Source organism: Zerene cesonia, chromosome 1, assembly GCF_012273895.1.
Source record: "Zerene cesonia ecotype Mississippi chromosome 1, Zerene_cesonia_1.1, whole genome shotgun sequence".
NCBI lineage: Eukaryota > Metazoa > Arthropoda > Insecta > Lepidoptera > Pieridae > Zerene > Zerene cesonia.
The window spans coordinates 11,432,903-11,451,074 of record NC_052102.1 but is presented as its reverse complement, the minus strand read 5'-3'; the positions used below and the strand labels follow the sequence as shown (position 1 = coordinate 11,451,074).

The 18,172-nt window shown below is 40.4% G+C and overlaps 2 protein-coding genes across 2 annotated transcripts; both read right to left on the bottom strand.

Annotated features, from left to right (window-relative positions):
• Positions 1-202: 202 nt before the first annotated feature.
• On the bottom strand, positions 203-7,856 carry LOC119831914. Its single transcript, XM_038355488.1, has 12 exons — positions 7,530-7,856; positions 7,093-7,256; positions 6,565-6,745; positions 5,809-5,960; positions 5,304-5,377; positions 5,093-5,228; positions 4,426-4,709; positions 3,876-4,022; positions 3,394-3,568; positions 3,270-3,317; positions 1,856-2,113; positions 203-1,495 (listed from the first exon to the last, which is right to left on the bottom strand). The coding sequence occupies exons 1-12, from the start codon at positions 7,774-7,776 to the stop codon at positions 209-211; spliced, it is 3,153 nt and encodes a 1,050-aa protein (XP_038211416.1). The 5' UTR covers positions 7,777-7,856; the 3' UTR covers positions 203-208.
• Positions 7,857-9,097: 1,241 nt separating this feature from the next.
• On the bottom strand, positions 9,098-12,234 carry LOC119829934 (dynein intermediate chain 3, ciliary-like). Its single transcript, XM_038352677.1, has 7 exons — positions 12,038-12,234; positions 11,798-11,945; positions 10,982-11,716; positions 10,682-10,860; positions 10,336-10,468; positions 9,646-9,750; positions 9,098-9,300 (listed from the first exon to the last, which is right to left on the bottom strand). The coding sequence occupies exons 1-7, from the start codon at positions 12,232-12,234 to the stop codon at positions 9,103-9,105; spliced, it is 1,695 nt and encodes a 564-aa protein (XP_038208605.1). The 3' UTR covers positions 9,098-9,102.
• Between the last annotated feature and the right edge of the window lie 5,938 nt (positions 12,235-18,172).

Here is an 18,172-nt window from a genome sequence, read left to right as displayed (position 1 = left end):
TTTTTTTTTTTTTTTTTTTTACGCAAGAAGCATGCTTTTCGAAGGATATATTGGAGAATGTATTAGAGTAAACATTGTTGGCGATATTTTTAACATTAAATCCAGAAGGGAGTGTGCAAGATAAAAAAAAAGACAGTTTTCGGGAGAATTTTATATATATATATATTTTTTTTTTTTAAGATACACACAGGTATTACGATAATAGAATTCACAGAAGAATCATCCCCTTGGCCGGCTCAACGTTAGAAGAGAAACGCGGGCGATCGTTACGAGGCGTGCAGGGCGAAGAGCCAGCGTGGTGAGGTGGCTTCCTAGAGCACGGCTGTCGATCGGACGATATCTTTGGGCGGACACAAGGGTTCGCAATAGTCGAAGAAGACTGTGCTTTCGGTGAGGATTCTTTCTTCTTTATGGACCCATGAGAATCTGTTTTCTTTGTACACTCAGCTATTTTTTTCTGAATATTCTTAATAGACAACCATGTATCACTTTTGTTTTCCTGTGACTTAACACAATTTGGAGCCATCTCAGCTGTTGATATTGATCCATGCAAATAGTTGGTAGTATGGTCGAAATCTAAAGTGACCCGAACTTTGACAGCCTCTGTGTCAGATGGCACACGCAATTCGATTGAACCTGAATTGGAGGAATCCGTCTTACCTTCGTCACATTGTTCTCTTACTACTCGCCCTTGTCCAGACTCCTTTAACATCTTCTTTTCTTCTAGTACAAGATTTAGTTTATCAAAATTTGATTTTAATTCAGTGCCTGAATCAGTTCTTGCCTTGGTCGATGAGGTCGTTGTGGCAGATGGTTTGATGACACAAGCAGACGTCCAAACACTGCAGTGGAGTTTTCGTTGCTGGTTATTATGGAGGCTTTTTGATCGTTGTCGTAATCTCTCTGCAAGATTAGGCTCCTTACAACGAGTTGGGGTAGGTGCTAGCTTTGGTGGAGATTTGCACCAACTATCAGATTGATTGCATTTTTGCTTTGGACATGCTGGATTTGAATTTTTTTTAAAGCTTAAACTATCAATAAGTTTCGACGTAATGCTTTCTTTAATTTTATTGGTCCCTACATTTTCTTTAGACTTACTGCGATCTATTTCAACAATAACGCGCGGCCGATGGGAACAAGGATCTAAACTGCCTTTAGATTTTATTTCGCATCCCTCAGAAGACATAAGCTTTATGGGTTGTGGTGGTGGAGATTTACGGTTCGGTCCACAGTCTTGCTTATCACATTCGATATTTGATTTGGAAAACATATAATCGCGTCCATCTGTGGCTCTCGCGCATTGTCGCTCGCCCGCCAGGCAGTAGGAAGAAGACTCGGGGCGTGGCGTGGGGATGCGCTCGTTCGCTTCTCGCTCGTAATCCTCGCGCCGCGCCCGCTCAGCGAGCGCGAGACGCCGCGCCACATGATCCAGTTCTGAACCACATTTAGTCATAGTTGATCTTTTACACGGTTTCTCATTTAAAATCGTCATATCCTGCAATCAAATAAATTAATTACGATGAAACAAATTGACTAGAATGTAAAAGAAGAGAAAATGTTTCCAATTTCATAAGAATTCAAAATTGTTTATTTGGAACGAAATTACATAGAGAACTTAAACTAAAATTGACGTTGACACCCATAATAGTTTGTTTAGCTGTGGCACAGGTGCCAATGCCCGCTTCCCTACAAGAAATAAGTTCCACAAATTAAAAATTTAAACAAAAAGCTAAAATAGAAGAAAAAAAAATATGTATATAAATCTAAGATATAGAATAACTTTGTGTTTAAGTCGTTTATTTTGCTTGTGTCACTTGAAGTTTATTTAAATTATTATTATTTATTTGTATAGTACCCTTGTTGCATTCGTTGCGTTATCACAGCTAAGAGGACAGGAGGGGAGCGGCGGCGGGCAGGGCGGGCGCTGGCCAGCCGGCGGCGGACAGCACGTGACGCGCAGGGCGCTCGGACAGGCACGCGCGGGCCGGCGGCACGGCGGCGCGGCGCGCGGCTCGCACGGCTCGCACGGCTGCACCGGCCGAGGTGTACAAGAATCGCGAGGCAACCGTTCCTGTGATTTTAATCTCCACTGTTTTGCATTTAGGACTCGTTCCTGCAAAGGTGAATAATTATAAAATCGTCAAGACTTATAGCTTAGCCTTATACATATGAAATGTTTATTTTTCATTTGCATTATTATAACAAGTGATTAAGATTCTGTGATCGCTATGCATCACATCTCAACGTTTTGATACTAATAAAAGAGGTGAGTTATTTATTCTAATATTTTAGGTTTAACTGTGTGTGTTTGTAGGGGCTAATTTTCGGAAGAAAGTAACATAATGTTCATCGATAAGTAATATTGCCTTCCTGAAAAGTTCCCCTGTTACTGCAAAACTAGCTTTCATGGTTGAATTAATGTAGCCTTTTTTCTTTTCGTTTTCAAAATGTGAAGATGAGAAGTTTCTTTAATGAAATGTAAATGCATCTTATCATCTCATCTCATCTCCACTTTCATAAACATAACACAACCTTATCTATTTTAGTGTAATTAAGGAGTGAATTCAAAAATAAATATGCGACTTTACTTCAATTCTATTCATAGTGACGAGGGCAAAGACAATTGCGCATCATGCGTCGACCATCGCATATAAATTACTACTTTTCAGCCGACTTCAAACTCAGGTTATCAAATCAACTGAATTGTTTTTGGTTTTTTACCTTATAAAGTTTTGCTGGAAGAATTGATTTGATTGATTCTTTTTTACATAAAAACTAACGGCAAAAAATATAAAAAATGTTTATGTATGACCCGAAGCAGTATAGAGTTGTATATACGCATGCATGTGTTTGTGTATTGAGGCGAAGAAAAAGGTGTTGCTTGCAGATAAAGTAAAATATTTTAATTTAATACATCAAGTTATTACATAAAACCAGTCACTGGAATTAATAAAATTTTCTACGATATAAAACTCGTTACTACTAATGTATCATACATATTATTATACAAGTCACAACTCACGATTTTAAGAATATGTGAAAAAGTCCGTTGTTTAATCTGAATTAGCGCCATACCCGTGTGTATCGACAATGTTTCCGATTGAATACTATGTAGTTGAGATGGTTACGATGAATCTAGGTGGTTCAATTTATTTGGAACTGGCTTTTGACAAAATTTATAGTGATACCTAAAAAGGACGTACAAAATAACAATGTTTATTTTTGTAAAGTTATTTATTTGAATACAAAATATTTCATTCTATATTTACTTCACAGGGTAGAATATTGTCCACTTCTGGTATCCAGCTGCGCCAAACCTGAAAACTAAATATTTTTTTAATTGCTCATTTATACTTTTATAATGTATACTATAAGTTTAAGAAATGAACTGACATGTACAGCGTCGCTTGTAAGCACGAGCACCTCGTGCGGCGCGGGAGGCGCGGCGGGCGCGGGCAGTAGCGCCACGAGCGCGCAGCCGGCGCGAGAGTGCTGCAGCCCGCGTGCAACGCGCCGAGCCGTACGTGCTGTCCACATGCGCAACTCACCATTTCCGTCATCCAACGGCCTGCGTTGAAAATGATTATATTATATCTAATTGAACCTTTAAAAATAACAAGAAGGAGAATTTTTTCATCGTCACCGTTTTGTCATTCATATTATTAAAATAGTACATCTATTTAAAAAAAAAATACATACAATCTATTACATTTGGAAATTAGTGCCATCGATAAGAATTTATAAATCTAAAATGTACATTATAATGGATGCCATGGGAATGATGTGGTTTTTCACGATAAGAAGTATGCTATGTCTATATAATCATATAAGTAGCCTAGAAAAGATCAAATTATTAATAGTATTGTAATATTTACGCCACAACGTAGTCATCGCTAACGGCAGGCTGCACACGATAGAGCGGCGCGGCGACGCGCGGCGCGGGCAGGTGCAGCACGCGCCGCAGCACGGGCAGCGACACGCACGTGAGCCCCGCAGTACTGCTTACCCACACGCAGGCACCACTGGATTAGACGAATACAGATATTACACGCATTTAGATACCAACCATTTTGTCTGCTTTATTTTATTATTAACACGCTTTTATTAGCGGTTACACGGTTTTGACCCGGTTTGATTTTAAATGTAAAGATTGAATTAAGACTTTATACACTTATCAAAGATCGGTGAAAATCCAATAAATTCTATTATCTTTTTTAGATATTGTATTATCCTAATAGGATCGCCAGGATTAAATGATTTTCTTAAGAATATTCTGTATCAAAGCAAGTGTGACAATTTAGTTGACTATCATATTTATTTTAAATTAATGAATAAATAGAAAATGACATTATTTTATATTATTTATTATTATATATTCTTTCTCTTCGTTACAAATAAGATTTTAATTGATTTATTTTGAATTACGTGGGGTGAGCGACGATGCCTAGCACAGATCCTGCAAGCGGGCAGAGCGCGGCGGGCGGCGTGCAGAGCGCGCGCACCGCGGCCTCGGGCAGGTCCTGCGGCGGCGAGTCGGCGCGCTCTCGCCGGAGCCGCACGCGCTCGCGGAGTTCCTCCCGCACGCATATGGGCGGCACGCGCAGCTGCGGCGGCACGCTCCAGCCGTGCAGCGCCCGCGCCTGCCCGCGTGTTTCGCCTGGGCAACCACCGGCCGCTATCAGCATTCTCACTGACTGACTGTGGTCACCCTGTTTTGACGATGAGATTTGAGTAGCAAGATAATCCAGACAACGATTGTCTTGATTGAGCGTGAGCATTCAATGTAAAGGATCTAGCTTCGCAAATATTTTTTAATATTTTTAACGGCAAAATAGACAGCATAGCGAAGTAAGTCAATAATTAAGTAAGATAAAACTTCAAGAAAAGGATATAATATGACTATACGAGTTAGTAGTACATGGTAGCACAAGCATGAATGAAATAATTCATAACAAACCTTGACTAAAGGAATTTTTTTATCCTATCGTTCCAAAAATGTTATTAGGTATGTTTCCCTTTATTTCCCATAAGCCATTTGCCATAGTACATTATTTTTACAATTATATCAACAGCTGTCTAAACTGAACCTCACTTTTCGAAGGCAACGAAAGTAAGCCGCACGAGGCATACTGATTTCGCGTTCTTCTGCTTCTCCTCCGTTTTCTTCTTTTTCTATTGACACTTCTTTTTCGTCAAAATTAGAAGGGACATCTGCAATAAGAATATGTCTAAAAAATAATTTCAAGACTCATTGTCATAAACCGATAAGATCCGCTAACATAAAACATCACTATATAACTCACGTGATGTTAGCGGCTGCTTCATTATAAATCCGCAGTAAAGGCATTACAACTCCAGCGTGCTCGGAGAACGTCTCCTGCGAGAAATAATAAACGTCTGATACGAGCTCGAGAACAAGTGAATGTGGTAGTCGAGCACGCTTCGGCACGAATTGGGCCAGCTCGCACCGGGGAAGTACCACACCCCCACAGAAGACCGGCGTGAAATAGCATTCTGCTGTGTTTCGTTCGGTGAGTGGGGGAGCCGGAGGCCCATATCCTTTTCCTTACCCTTCCCCGTCCTTTCGTTTGTTCCTATCGCCAATCCTTTCTTAATCCCTTTCCAAAAAGTCGGCAATCCATTTGTAGAGGCGTAAGGTCTGCAATGGACCTTATGCCTCTCCAAATGTTCATGGGCGGTGGTAGCGCTTACCATCAGGCGTCCCACCAGTTCCATTGCCGACTGTAACATAAAAAAAAACATTGAAACAAAAAGTAATTAGAAATTTATAATATGATAAAAAAATACTTGCGCAGCGGCATTGAGCCACACGGTGGTGCACGCCTGGCCTAGCCCAAGCAGCTGCACGCGGAGCGTCAAGAAGGTGTCATCGTCCATCCAACAGCAGGATGTACCCACGGAACAGGCGGCTCTGCATATTATTTTTCCGCTAAAATTGTCTAAGGGCAAGTGTATTAAATGATGTATTAGCTCAATATTTTATATATTATTGTTTGTGAATGAGGTAACTTTTACTGTTTGGTGGGTTAAATGTTAGTTTGGTTTTCAACACCATTAGAAGAGCTTCTTCGTCTATATTTATTTGAATTATCTTTGACAAAATAAACACAGAACTAATGAACAATACTAATCGCTATCTTAACGGTTAAGTTATACAACTTTTGAATTAGAGGCGCGGTTATAAGCGTGCGCACGAATCAATCAACAAACGGGTCCCCTCTCCGAGCGGCCATCTCCACTAGTGCTGCCAACTGTCACTATTTATTCATGGGTTCGATTTGCGAGGTTCGATGTGCGTAAGAAACCAGTCAAGTGCATGCATATTAATGAATTTTTGTTAAATCAGCATGACTAAAACAATTTTTACCGGTTATAGCGTATCCATATTTATTATACTTAGTTTTATTTGTGAAGATTATGGATACTTCGTATGAGTGTACGTAATAATAAAGGAAATAATGTAATGTTGATTCAAATGTAAGTTTGTGTGTGTTCGTGGAAAACTTGCCCTCCGTAGAAATCATGTTAAGGTGCGAAAATTACTATTGATGTCGAGCACGAGCACTTCCCAGCGGTCGGCCAGCAGCAGCGCTCCGGCGACGAGCAGGCGCGGCGCGCGCGGAGCCCACTGCGCGCTGCACGCCCGGCGCCACTCCGCGCTCGCCGCGCCGCCCCAGCGCTCGCGCCACTGCCCCGCCGCCCCCACGCTACTGCGAGCCCAAATCTGCCGATACGATATGCACATCATTTCACGCTCCAAAATTACGATCTAAGAGCAACAAATCTATAGAAAAATAATAAGAGTAAAAAATATAAACAGCAGAGGGGAGGGGGTTAACTTTATTTCGGTGAATACCGAAACCAAAAATCTAATAACATTTTTTTTGTCTGTCTGTTTATATCTTTGTATTGTACGTATCTTTAAGCAAAACGCAGACACGATTACGATGAAACTTGTTTATTACTTTGACATACCTACTGGAGATGTAAGCTAGTTGCATAGTATTATGACAGAATGAAGAACTTGATGAATGCGACACAATTGAAGATAAAAATTGTGTTAAAAAGTACCGAAAGGTGGCCGTCTTCCGCCAAAACAGCGAGGCGGGTGTCACTCGCGTCGAGGGCCATGTGTATGAGCGGCACGCCGGATGCGGGCACGAGGCTCTCGCTGGGCTCCCACCGGGCCATGGATAGCATGCCCTCGCGTACCCAGTTCCATGACGCCCATGTCCCTGAAATTAAAATTTCAAAATTCGGTAGTTCTTTTCTTATATTTTTCATGTAAATAAAGCGTTAAAGCTTACAAGTAATTAGAAAACAAAGTATCATTATCACCATCAGCCCATAATTTTTCCCATGGCTTCCGATGAGGGTTCAGGTAATAATCGACCACGCTGGTCAAGTGTGGATTGGCATATATCACAAAATGTCGTGATTCTCGGACCTCACGATGTTTTCCGTTTGTTTCATCAGCTAGTAACGTCATTAACTCGTAGCAGGCTGACCTGTGTTGCGGTTGCAGCGCGCGGTGTCGGCGAGCGCGCGCACGAGGCGCGGCTCGGTGCGCGGCAGCAGCGCGCGGCGCCACAGCGGGCCCGCGCGGGCCGCGCGCCGCCACGCACGGCACACGCCGCCGCAGCGCAGTAGCTCGCGGGGTGTCAGCCGCTCGAACACACATTCCAATACAACGCACGTGCATCCGTCTTCGCTCTGCCACGGGTTGTCGCCGAGCTTTGATTTTTTCGCAAACATTTTACAACAGACGAGGTAGAATACGTCGCTTCCTCACGCTTATTTTTAATTCTTATTGCGTACGCTCGGACGACAGCGCACGCGAGTGGCGCCGATCTATTTTGGTCGCGCTGCCGGTTCTCATATCGTGTGTAAAGCACAGATTATATTGATACCTAATATATTACATACCATACGAGGAATACATTTTCTAGCCGTCTTTAATAAATTTCTAATAAAATAACTATAGTACAGTCAAAATAGACATGTCATGTTACAATAATTCGCGTAGAGCTCAAAATTGGTATGTAACTGTCATATACGAATATAAACAATATGTGAAAAGTCCCCGCCGATCATGTGTGTGCCGCTTGCTAAAAAAGTTATTCTCGGGACACCGATGACAAAGTTTAATAAAACAGTAAAAAAATTGTGTCTATACATTGAGCACATAAAAAAAAAAAATAAAGGAAGGGAATTAACAATAATAGAGCATGAATCGAAAAATGATAAACCTGTTGGTATGTTTGTTTGTACACGCTTATCTCCAGAAATACTGGACTGATTTGTTGTTTATTTTTTATTGTATAGATATTAAGTCTCGGCAACATATAGGCTATAATTTATTTCGGAAGCTGCAACACCTGATGCAGGATCGCAACAGACCACCTAAACTATAAGAGATATACGAATTGAGTCCTAACAACAATTGTTACACGTGATGAGTATATTCTGCTGAAAGTATACATTTGACGATCTGGAGCACTCGAAGTGGAACTCCAAGAGCTCAGCTACACTGTAACATAAATAGAAAATATGCTGTTATAGCACATGTTGTTCAGTCTGATGGGCATTTTCTGTCGACTTATAGTAGACGTGGAAAATCCGATGTAGAAATCAACGATAATATCTACATCACATCTGCGGAAATTTGGAACAAAAAAAAGTATTGTATCCAAACCTACACCTAATTTTACTGAAAACCTCCCTCATTTTGTTGACGTCAGTTTGCTGACGTACAAAGTTCACTCAAACGAAGTTGCGGGCACCAGCTAGAACATATTTGATACGACTTAAATATTTTAGGTTGATGTGTAAGCTAAATACGCTAAATCAATTTAGAATTTTTTATCGTATATAAAAATAATAACTATGTTTTATAAACATTTATTTTATTTTTAAAATACAAATATTTATTTTTATCATAGTACATTAATTATAATTATAGTGTATATGTTTATTTAGAATAACGTAGGGAATAACATGATGAAATAAGTGAAACGTTTGCAAATATAATTATCCAAGAACAAACATAGTATATAATATGAAACTCGTCCTGGGGGCGGCCTACATGGCGGCGAGCTCCTTCTTGACGGCCTGCATGTAGTCGGTGGTGGCCTCCGCGAGGTCGCGGTCGCCGGCGGACGGGTCGAAGTCGGTGACGGACGCGACGGGGCTGCCCTCCTCCGCCTGCCGCAGCTTCAGCCGGATCTCGCGCATGCGCGCCTCTAGGATGCGCTCGCGCTTCGCTTCGCGTTCGAATATCTGTATTAAAATACATGACACTGTTATACTGCACACTTTTTGTTATGTTACCGTTTTTTTTAATATCTCTCGCAATTAATAAATATTTTGTACTATTTTATTGAAACAAAACTAAAAAATTGGACGAATCGAATAAAAGAAATAAGCATTGCTCGAGTCGATCCCAAGCTTTACGCTTAGCAACACATTGGGCGATTCATTTTTATTTATATAGATAGAAGGTAACACACAATATGTATGTATGCATTTATACATAAAATTTATTTAAATTGCACTCTATAAAAGTATATTATAAAGCGAATCTCAGGTTTGATCAAGGTTATGACAGCGGGGAAGGAAACTTACAGCTGTGAGCAGCACTTTATCGTTTTTGTCCGATTGCGCCATGTTCTGTGACAGCTCTGTCATATAGATGTTGCCCTTGCGGCTGCCGCACGCCGCAAGCGTACCCTTCACACACAAGACGACAAAACAACATTTAGAACATACGCGGCGTATTTTGAAAATTTAAATAATAATAAACAGAAATATTTGCTTTTCTAACCCTTAGGCAACACATGATAGGTTTTGTAATTATGGTTCGGAATAGATAGCGAATGATGCGACATAAGCATTGGCCGGAGGGTATGCTAGTAGGTACTACTGTGGCAAGAATCACGCGCGGATCCTGTCTTAAGTTAGATACGGATATGCAAAGCACTTCATGAGATATTATGTTACTTGCTTTATTAGCAATATTAGTAACATACAATAAAAAGACCGCGGTTGGTCATGCATCGTGAGTTTGTCTTTACATATTAGTTACCACATTTAAATAATTGTATTCAAGTGGTAAAATATTAATTTTACACTTTTTTCTATATTCACACATATAGGTATCTCTTTAGTGTCGTTTTTCTGAACATATTTAAAAAAAGTAGCTAAGTAATAATTTTAGCATCCGATAAGAGACTTAATTATGTTGTTTTAAATATTCAACAAAGATTATACTGATAGATTCAAGTGGCGCGAGCATTGTAAAGTGAGCGCGCGTACCCCTTCGTGCATTCGCACACGCAGCAACGGCTCCTCGCACACCTGCATGGTGAGCACTGGCTCGTGCTGCCGCCGCAGCAGGTCCCACGTCGCCAGCAGACCGTTCCACTGAGTCACCAGCATCAGCGATAATCTAACATTACAACAATCTTGTTTGTTAAATATGATCACTCAAACATACAAAAAGTATACACGAACGGGCAAAATTACAATTTTTTCTCCGTCGGTTACTTATGTAATCTATTTTATGTTTTCTTTTTCCACTTATAGAAAATTAAAAACTTGGTTATGTTTAATTTGTTCTATATCTACAGTGGAAAATACATTTGTTGTAATTAGCATAAACCTAGTTGGGCTCCAGGTAGCTGCAGTGATCTTGTGACGGTGCGGAGGAGACCAGACCACAGCGGACTCGCGGCAGTCCTCGCTCCACACGCGCGCCGTCCAGTCTCCTACCGTCAGAAAATTTTTCAGGAAGTTTGGATTGCGTTCCAAAGACCACACGGGGCCGAGATGGGCTTCGAACTAAAACAAAAAAATTGGCCAAAGTGTAGAAAGTAATAAGCGTAACGAATGATAATAACTCTTTGCGACTTTCCTATAAATTATGATCATTAAAATAAATTGAAACGCTTATAAACGCTACCTTTGCTGGTAATTTTTCCATTGGCGTTTTTCCTTTTCGATTGCCACCTATCACAAAGCCGTTTTCAGTGCCGACCATAAAACGTGTGGGTATAGTTGGTTCGTATTCGAGTGTACTAACTCCATTCGAGTTGGCCATTGACTGAACGTCAAAGGATGATTTTACAACATCTATTATCATCTCTTCAGTCGGTTCGCTCATATTACGGATGTCCCACCACTTACAGGCACCATCCGGTCCAGATGAGAAGAATTCCTGTCCAGACTTGGAATTGATAAAGAGTACATTACGGACCAGTTCTCGATGGGCCACATGGGGCGCGCACTTGATGCTCGCGTCGCCGTCGTGTCGCCTGTCCCACACTCCCACTTGACCATTCATTAGTCCTCCGGCGAGCATGTTTCGATCGCGTGGGTTAAATTGCAAGTCTAGGAGAGGACACGTCGGGGTGAAAATAACTTCAGGGTTATTAGCATTCTCGATATCCCAGATATAGGACACAACTGAGGAACGTGGGTTGCGATTGAAGTCGACATCACAGTAGGTGACGGCAAAGCGCTGGCCCCCGTCCGGCTGCCAGCTGATGGAGCCGATGGGGCGCTGGCCGTTCGCGTCGCGGTACACGTTGACCGTGCGACAGCTGTTGCGCTCGACGGCTGGCAGCGTCGGCATCTCCGCGTAGTACGTGCGATACATATCGATAGCGTTATTTTGCATCACGTAGTGATCCATTCCCTGCCAATACGGAAAACAAAACCTATGAAACATTGCTTTTTTTTTAATGAGGTACTTACACAAAATTATATCATAATTTACAGGCGCTAATGACATGACGCAATGGATGTAGTTGTCATCTTTTTCAATTTTTCTTCGATATCGCTGAGTAGCCTCGGGATCTACCACATTAACGTCTTTTGGCCATCCCCCTTCCGCATGGTTTGCACCCGTAGTAGTATATTCCGCCCTGACAATTTGATATAGTTCTTTCAAAAATAGAATAATAATCCATGCATTCATAATTATGATAAAATCAAGAACACCTATATATCTCTGTACCGTATAGTATTGACGTAATGCTCGGAGAAGCAGGGCGTGTTCTGGGTGGGCTGGTGCACCGGGTTGCGCAGGATGTACTGCTTGTGCTCCGCTACGTTGGTGCTGATGGTGTCGCACATCTCGGGACCCTGCTCGCAGAACAGCGGCTGCCGCCCAAAGTCGCAACGCCGTTTCGTATACGCATAAGCAATTTCCATGATTTTTATTTATGTTATATTATACTGTATTGCTAAAATTACGATTTCTTTATAAATTTAAAAAATGTATAATATTCAATATTGCAATACTTGATCTTTCCTAATTTCACAATATTGACAGATTACAAGACCGGGACATTTCAGAAATTTATTTTATTATTTGCTCACAACGTGAAGTATTTATATAACTTATAAATTTATTGAATAATATATTATAGTACATTATTATCATATGTTGGCAAATAGTGTTTGTGTCTATAGAAACGATTATTTTCTTGGAAATACTGAAATTTGTGTGACTTCCATGTATGTTAAATATAAAATATCAGTTTGCTGTTATTTGATATTATAACTTCTGTGATGATCTAGCGCTTCGTATGCCTAGAAATCCGGATAAAACCATGCACAGGATTGAATTGAAATCAATTAAAGGTTTTCAAAAATTCGGCAGAGTTTATACATCGGTAATACATTGATTTTCGAAGTGCGGCCTCGCATAACGATCTTACTTCTCAATTGCTCTGAAGTGAGAATATTGTACTAAAAAACCAACACATCGATATTGTGATTCAAGTCATTTCCCATTATAATATTCAGTATAATAAATATAAAGACAAACATTGTTAAAGTACAGAAAAAACTGGTTATCATAAGATTGTTTTATAAAATTTTCCGTGATTATGATCAATGAATAGATGAGTACTAAAATTACTAAAAAGATGGAAAGGAAGAAAAAACGCTTCGGTTTATAGGTATAAGGTTAAATCGGTTATAAGTCAATTTGTATTGGAAAACAAATAGACAAAGCAATTGTGAAGACTGAGAATTAACCTTTACTTCATAACGATTTAATTTATCGTTGGATAAATTTTGATCTTTACAATAAAAAAATGTTTTTTTAACACATTCAGCAAAAAATGTAACCAAATTAATAAAAAAAGCAATATCAATATTCAAGACTCGAATTCTCGGGAACACTTGGCACTTTGACAGTAGGCTGTCTCACGACCCGGGACTTTGATATTGTCGTGAATTCCCAAAACATAATTATTTATTTAGTTATTCAATGTTACTTATATGTTCTTAATGTTAATAAAGAAATTTATTTTGCAAAACGTAGCAGGTATTATTACCTATTAGTCATGAAAGCTTCAGTGCCTATGTGCGCTTAAAATGAATAAGAGCTATGTTAAATAGGAAAAATCCTACGTCACCCTGTACGAAAGGGACACAAGTTGTACTACACCTCTCGCTTGTCCATTTTGGATATTTTCCATAAAAATAATGTTTAAAAACAAAAGTCAACAGATTACAGAGGCAGTTATTTAATATGTGTAAAATCATGGTAAAACCCCTATCTTTATCTTTATTAAGGTAATGTCCGCAATTCATCCAAAATGAGCATTTTCCTTTAATAAGTTTTTTATTATTTTTCTGGCAATTATAGCAGCACATATTGAGTGGATGTCAAACTATACGTCGTATATACGTCGATAAAATGAGGAATTGATTGTGTTGGTTGAAATTGACCGTATAGTATGGTGATCAAGATCAAATGCAACCGGCTGTAAAGGCGCTCCTATGAAGGCGTCACATACCACGACACGATGGTCGCGGACCAGTTCCCGATGTTCAAGCTGGCCACTCTCCTGGCGCGGCAACTCAGCTCTCCCATAGCGACCAGAGTTAAGGCAATTATCTATTGTATTTCTGTTTCAAATGCACATTGTAATAAAATTAAAAAAATAACCGACTTCAAAAAAAGGAGAAAGATGCAATAAGATTGCTTTTTTGGCTTTGTTACATCAGAACTTTCAACTGATTGAACTGATTTTGAAATTGGGTTGGATGGCTTTGTGTGGAGAAGGTTTACGGTAAGAGTGTGCAGACGTACGCCAAGTCGCACCCGCGCTTCGGCACGCAGGTGTGCGTGCGCGTGGCGGAGCTGTTCCGGAGCGGCGAGTGGGCGGCGCGCGCGTGGTCGCTGCGGCTGGCCGGCACGCGCCTGCGCCCCGGCCCGCGCGCGCCGCTGCCGCGCCAGCGCGCCATCGACCTCGGCGGCGACCTCATCGGTTAGTACTGTCCACTGAGTATGGCAAGCGATTGTGATTCATATCACGACGTTATTGGTCAACGTTCCGATGACACTATTGCACGATTCATGATGCGAAGCATCAGAGAGTGCTCTGTCATCGAAATATTCGTTTTGCCTCGATTACGCAACTATTTTGTTAATTACACGATCAATTATCCACGCAATCACTTCAACCTGCGCACCATTAGAAAGATAATTTATTGAGAAATTTTGAAAGAATAGAAAAAAATTGATCACGAGGCAGGCATTCTATTCTTTCAAAATTTCTCATTTATAAAGCATTTCAATGCTATAAAACTAAAAATTAAAGATAATTTATTATTAAATAAAGTAACTCAATACTCTCACATGCTAAGTATGATCGAACAGCAAACCTACTACGAATCCTAACTGCATCAATATTCAGCATAATAAAATAAAACTATGTTTAAAAGAACCCAGACCCCATTTTGTGCTGACGGCCATCTTGGCTTTGAAATTTAACAAAGGCTCTTGCTACTCACGCCCTTTAATTTGATACCCATATTGATATTATTTAATTCGACATTAAGAGCAGCGGCCGCCAATTTGACCAATGTTCATCAGACAGAATATCTAAGAACCACCGCATGGAATTTCAAATGAATATAAAAACGCATTGAAACGCACGTGAAAAACACACGTACACAGAAATCGACTTCAAAATCACACACTCATTCCTGTTGCATCGTGGGTTAAAAGCAAAATAAAAATAAGAATATTGTAATTTTTGAAACTTTATAGAATTGGTTTTGTTTTAGGCGAATTTGTTATATTTACAATGGGATCACTGATTATAATATTTGAAGTGAATCGACAAGCTGCTATTAAAGAAGTCAAGGTAAACACCTCACGATTTCATTTAAGAATGTATAAATAATATAAATCTATATCATTAAAAGTTCTAAAATTTGTATGTTATTTTTTATACTTGAGCGGGCAACGAGCTGGTGGTTCATCTGATGGTAAGATGTCACCACCGCCCATGAACATTTGCAGAGGTAGGGTCGCTTCATAAGTATATGCTTTTAAGTGATACGGAAAGGATTGAGGAAATGCTATAACGGTTACGATTTAGATAGTATTTGTGGCTCCTTCTCAGTGAGGTTAAATGAGGTTATTTATATAATCTTGCATGGTTGTAGAGGGATTTGGCTATAAATAAAAAAAAATGTAATATTGGTCCAAGATAAAATTACAAATTGATTTTTATTTTGAATGTTTTAATATGTACATGTGATGTGTTAGGCTCTTAATGTGAAGTCTGAATGGTTGGCTGTTAAGCTGTCTCTTGAAGAATTGCAAAAGGAGGTGGCACTCCAGCAGCAAGATATCGATAGACTCCACCGCGTGCTTATGGATCTCGCAGCCTTGCCTCCTTCTCCTGCTCCCGCCCCGCACCCTCCACCTGGCTTAAGTGATCCACGCAGTGCAAATATTCCTCCATCACATAGTTCAATAGTTCCACCCAGTTCCCATAAGCCACACATCCCTGTCTCTCGACACATTCCGGGTGGCGCCCAATCTCCCCCGGTACCGCGCACTCCAAACACACCTCATGTGCCATTCCTCCCGCAAGTACCGAACGTACCGAATATTCCACACAATTCACACACTCCTCACACACCGACATACGACTCGCACACACCACATGTTCCACACGATTCACACACTCCTCTCTCACCGCCCCGAGACTCGCACACACCGCATGTTCCACGTGATACACACACTCCACACACACCACATGTTCCACGTGATACACACACTCCACACACACCACATGTTCCACTTGACACACACACTCCACACACACCACATGTTCCACGTGATACACACACTCCACACACACCACATGTTCCACGTGACACACACACTCCACACATACCGCATGTTCCACGTGATACACACACTCCACACACACCACATGTTCCACGTGACACACACACACCACATGTTCCATGTGACACACACACTCCACACACACCACATGTTCCACAAACTACACACGTCCCGTCTACTTTTTCACCCAAAAATATCGAGCCCCCAATGAATTTCGAAACTAATAAAAATTTGACCAAGGAACAAAAGAAGTCATAAGAGCTACGTGTAAGTACATTCGTGTAAGTTGTCGTTCTAAATGTATATATTATAATTATTTAGCTTTTCACACGTTTACAAAACTCTACAAATCTTTTATATAAAATTCCCGTGTCACAATTTTAGTTACCGAACTCCTACGGCTGGACCGATTCTTATGAAATTTTGTTTGCGCATTGGGTATCTAGGGACCAACATCTATTTTTCATACCCCTAAATGATAAGAGTAAGGCAGAACAGCGTTTGCCGGGTCAGCTTGTTATCTTATAAAACCTTCCTCGACAGCCAAGTTCTATTGGTGGAAATATAATGAAATTCGGTGTAGCAGTTTGTGAGTTGATCGTAAGCAAACAGACAAAAATTGTTTCAAACCTCAATTATAATGTTTTCCGAATTGGTCGTAACGTTACCTATAAAGATCTCTGTTCAATGTCACACTGTCTTAACATAAAAAAAAATAGCTTACGCCACATGTCGCACGCCGCACGCCGCAAGCCGCACGCCGCAAGCCGCACGCAGCACGCCGCAAGCCGCACGCCGCTCGCCGCACGCAGCACGCCGCACGCCGCACGCCGCAAGCCGCACGCCGCACGCCGCAAGCCGCACGCCGCACGCAGCACGCCGCACATTGCGCCGTCACCGCGTGGTGTTAATCATTAAGATGAATGGACTTGCGAGCTGCGGTCGGTACAAATATCAATCACTGTCTCCTAAATTGAATTTGCGTCTTTATTATGTATTTATTAAGATTTGTTATTATTCTGTTAACTTTATTGAATCCCATTTATTAGTAAATATACAAAATATGCTGCAGAATCGCTCCGGTATATTTTATTATTTGATTATAACTATTAAATACTTCACGTAAAGATATATTCCTGATTTAAGGTTGATATAAAGTGTAATAAGTAAAAAGTAACGATCAGTCAATCTGCGAAGTAAGTGAATTTTGATAGTATTTGCTAGTTATAATGGCAAGAAGATTGCAATAAAATTTGTCACCTGTGTGAAGACCCCGGATAGGCAAGGGTTGCGGCCCTCTGGGATGCTCGGGCGGGTCCAGAGAGCCGATGCAGGAACCCGGGACGTCGATATTGAGATGGATTGGATCCTAATCATATTTTCCGATTCCTCAAACTTTTTTGAGATAAGCGGCGTTTGTCGTGAAAAAAGTTTTACTCACAAATATTATATTATAACACTATTAGTTTTAGTTGAATATAAGTTTGATGGAATAAAAATGTACTGCAATTCTACACAACTGCCTAATTGATATAGCCAGTTGATAACAAATCGCAACCAGTCACAAAGACTATTAAAAGACAAAGACTATTACAAAGTGAGGGTAGTTGGGCCGAAGGTTGAATGATCAACGTGCAAACACCAAAGCACAATCCGTACCAGAGATTATACACTTACATACTGATACGTCGGAATGCGCGCCGTTTCTAAGTGCTTCGACATTTTCTATTCGATAGCCAAACAAGTTTTGACAAGTTATGAAAAACGACATCTGCATCTTAACTGACAATTATTCATCCAACAGAATATTAAAACACAATTGATTTCCGACAATATAAATACTTAAGAGTAGGTATGATTAATTACTATTGATTAATCAAAAATGATTTGTCTATTAGAAATTTTTAAAGAATAGAAAAAATTTGATCACGAGGCAGGATTCGAAACTGCGTTTCTTGCCTAACCGTAGCAACGCCTAGCCTCTCG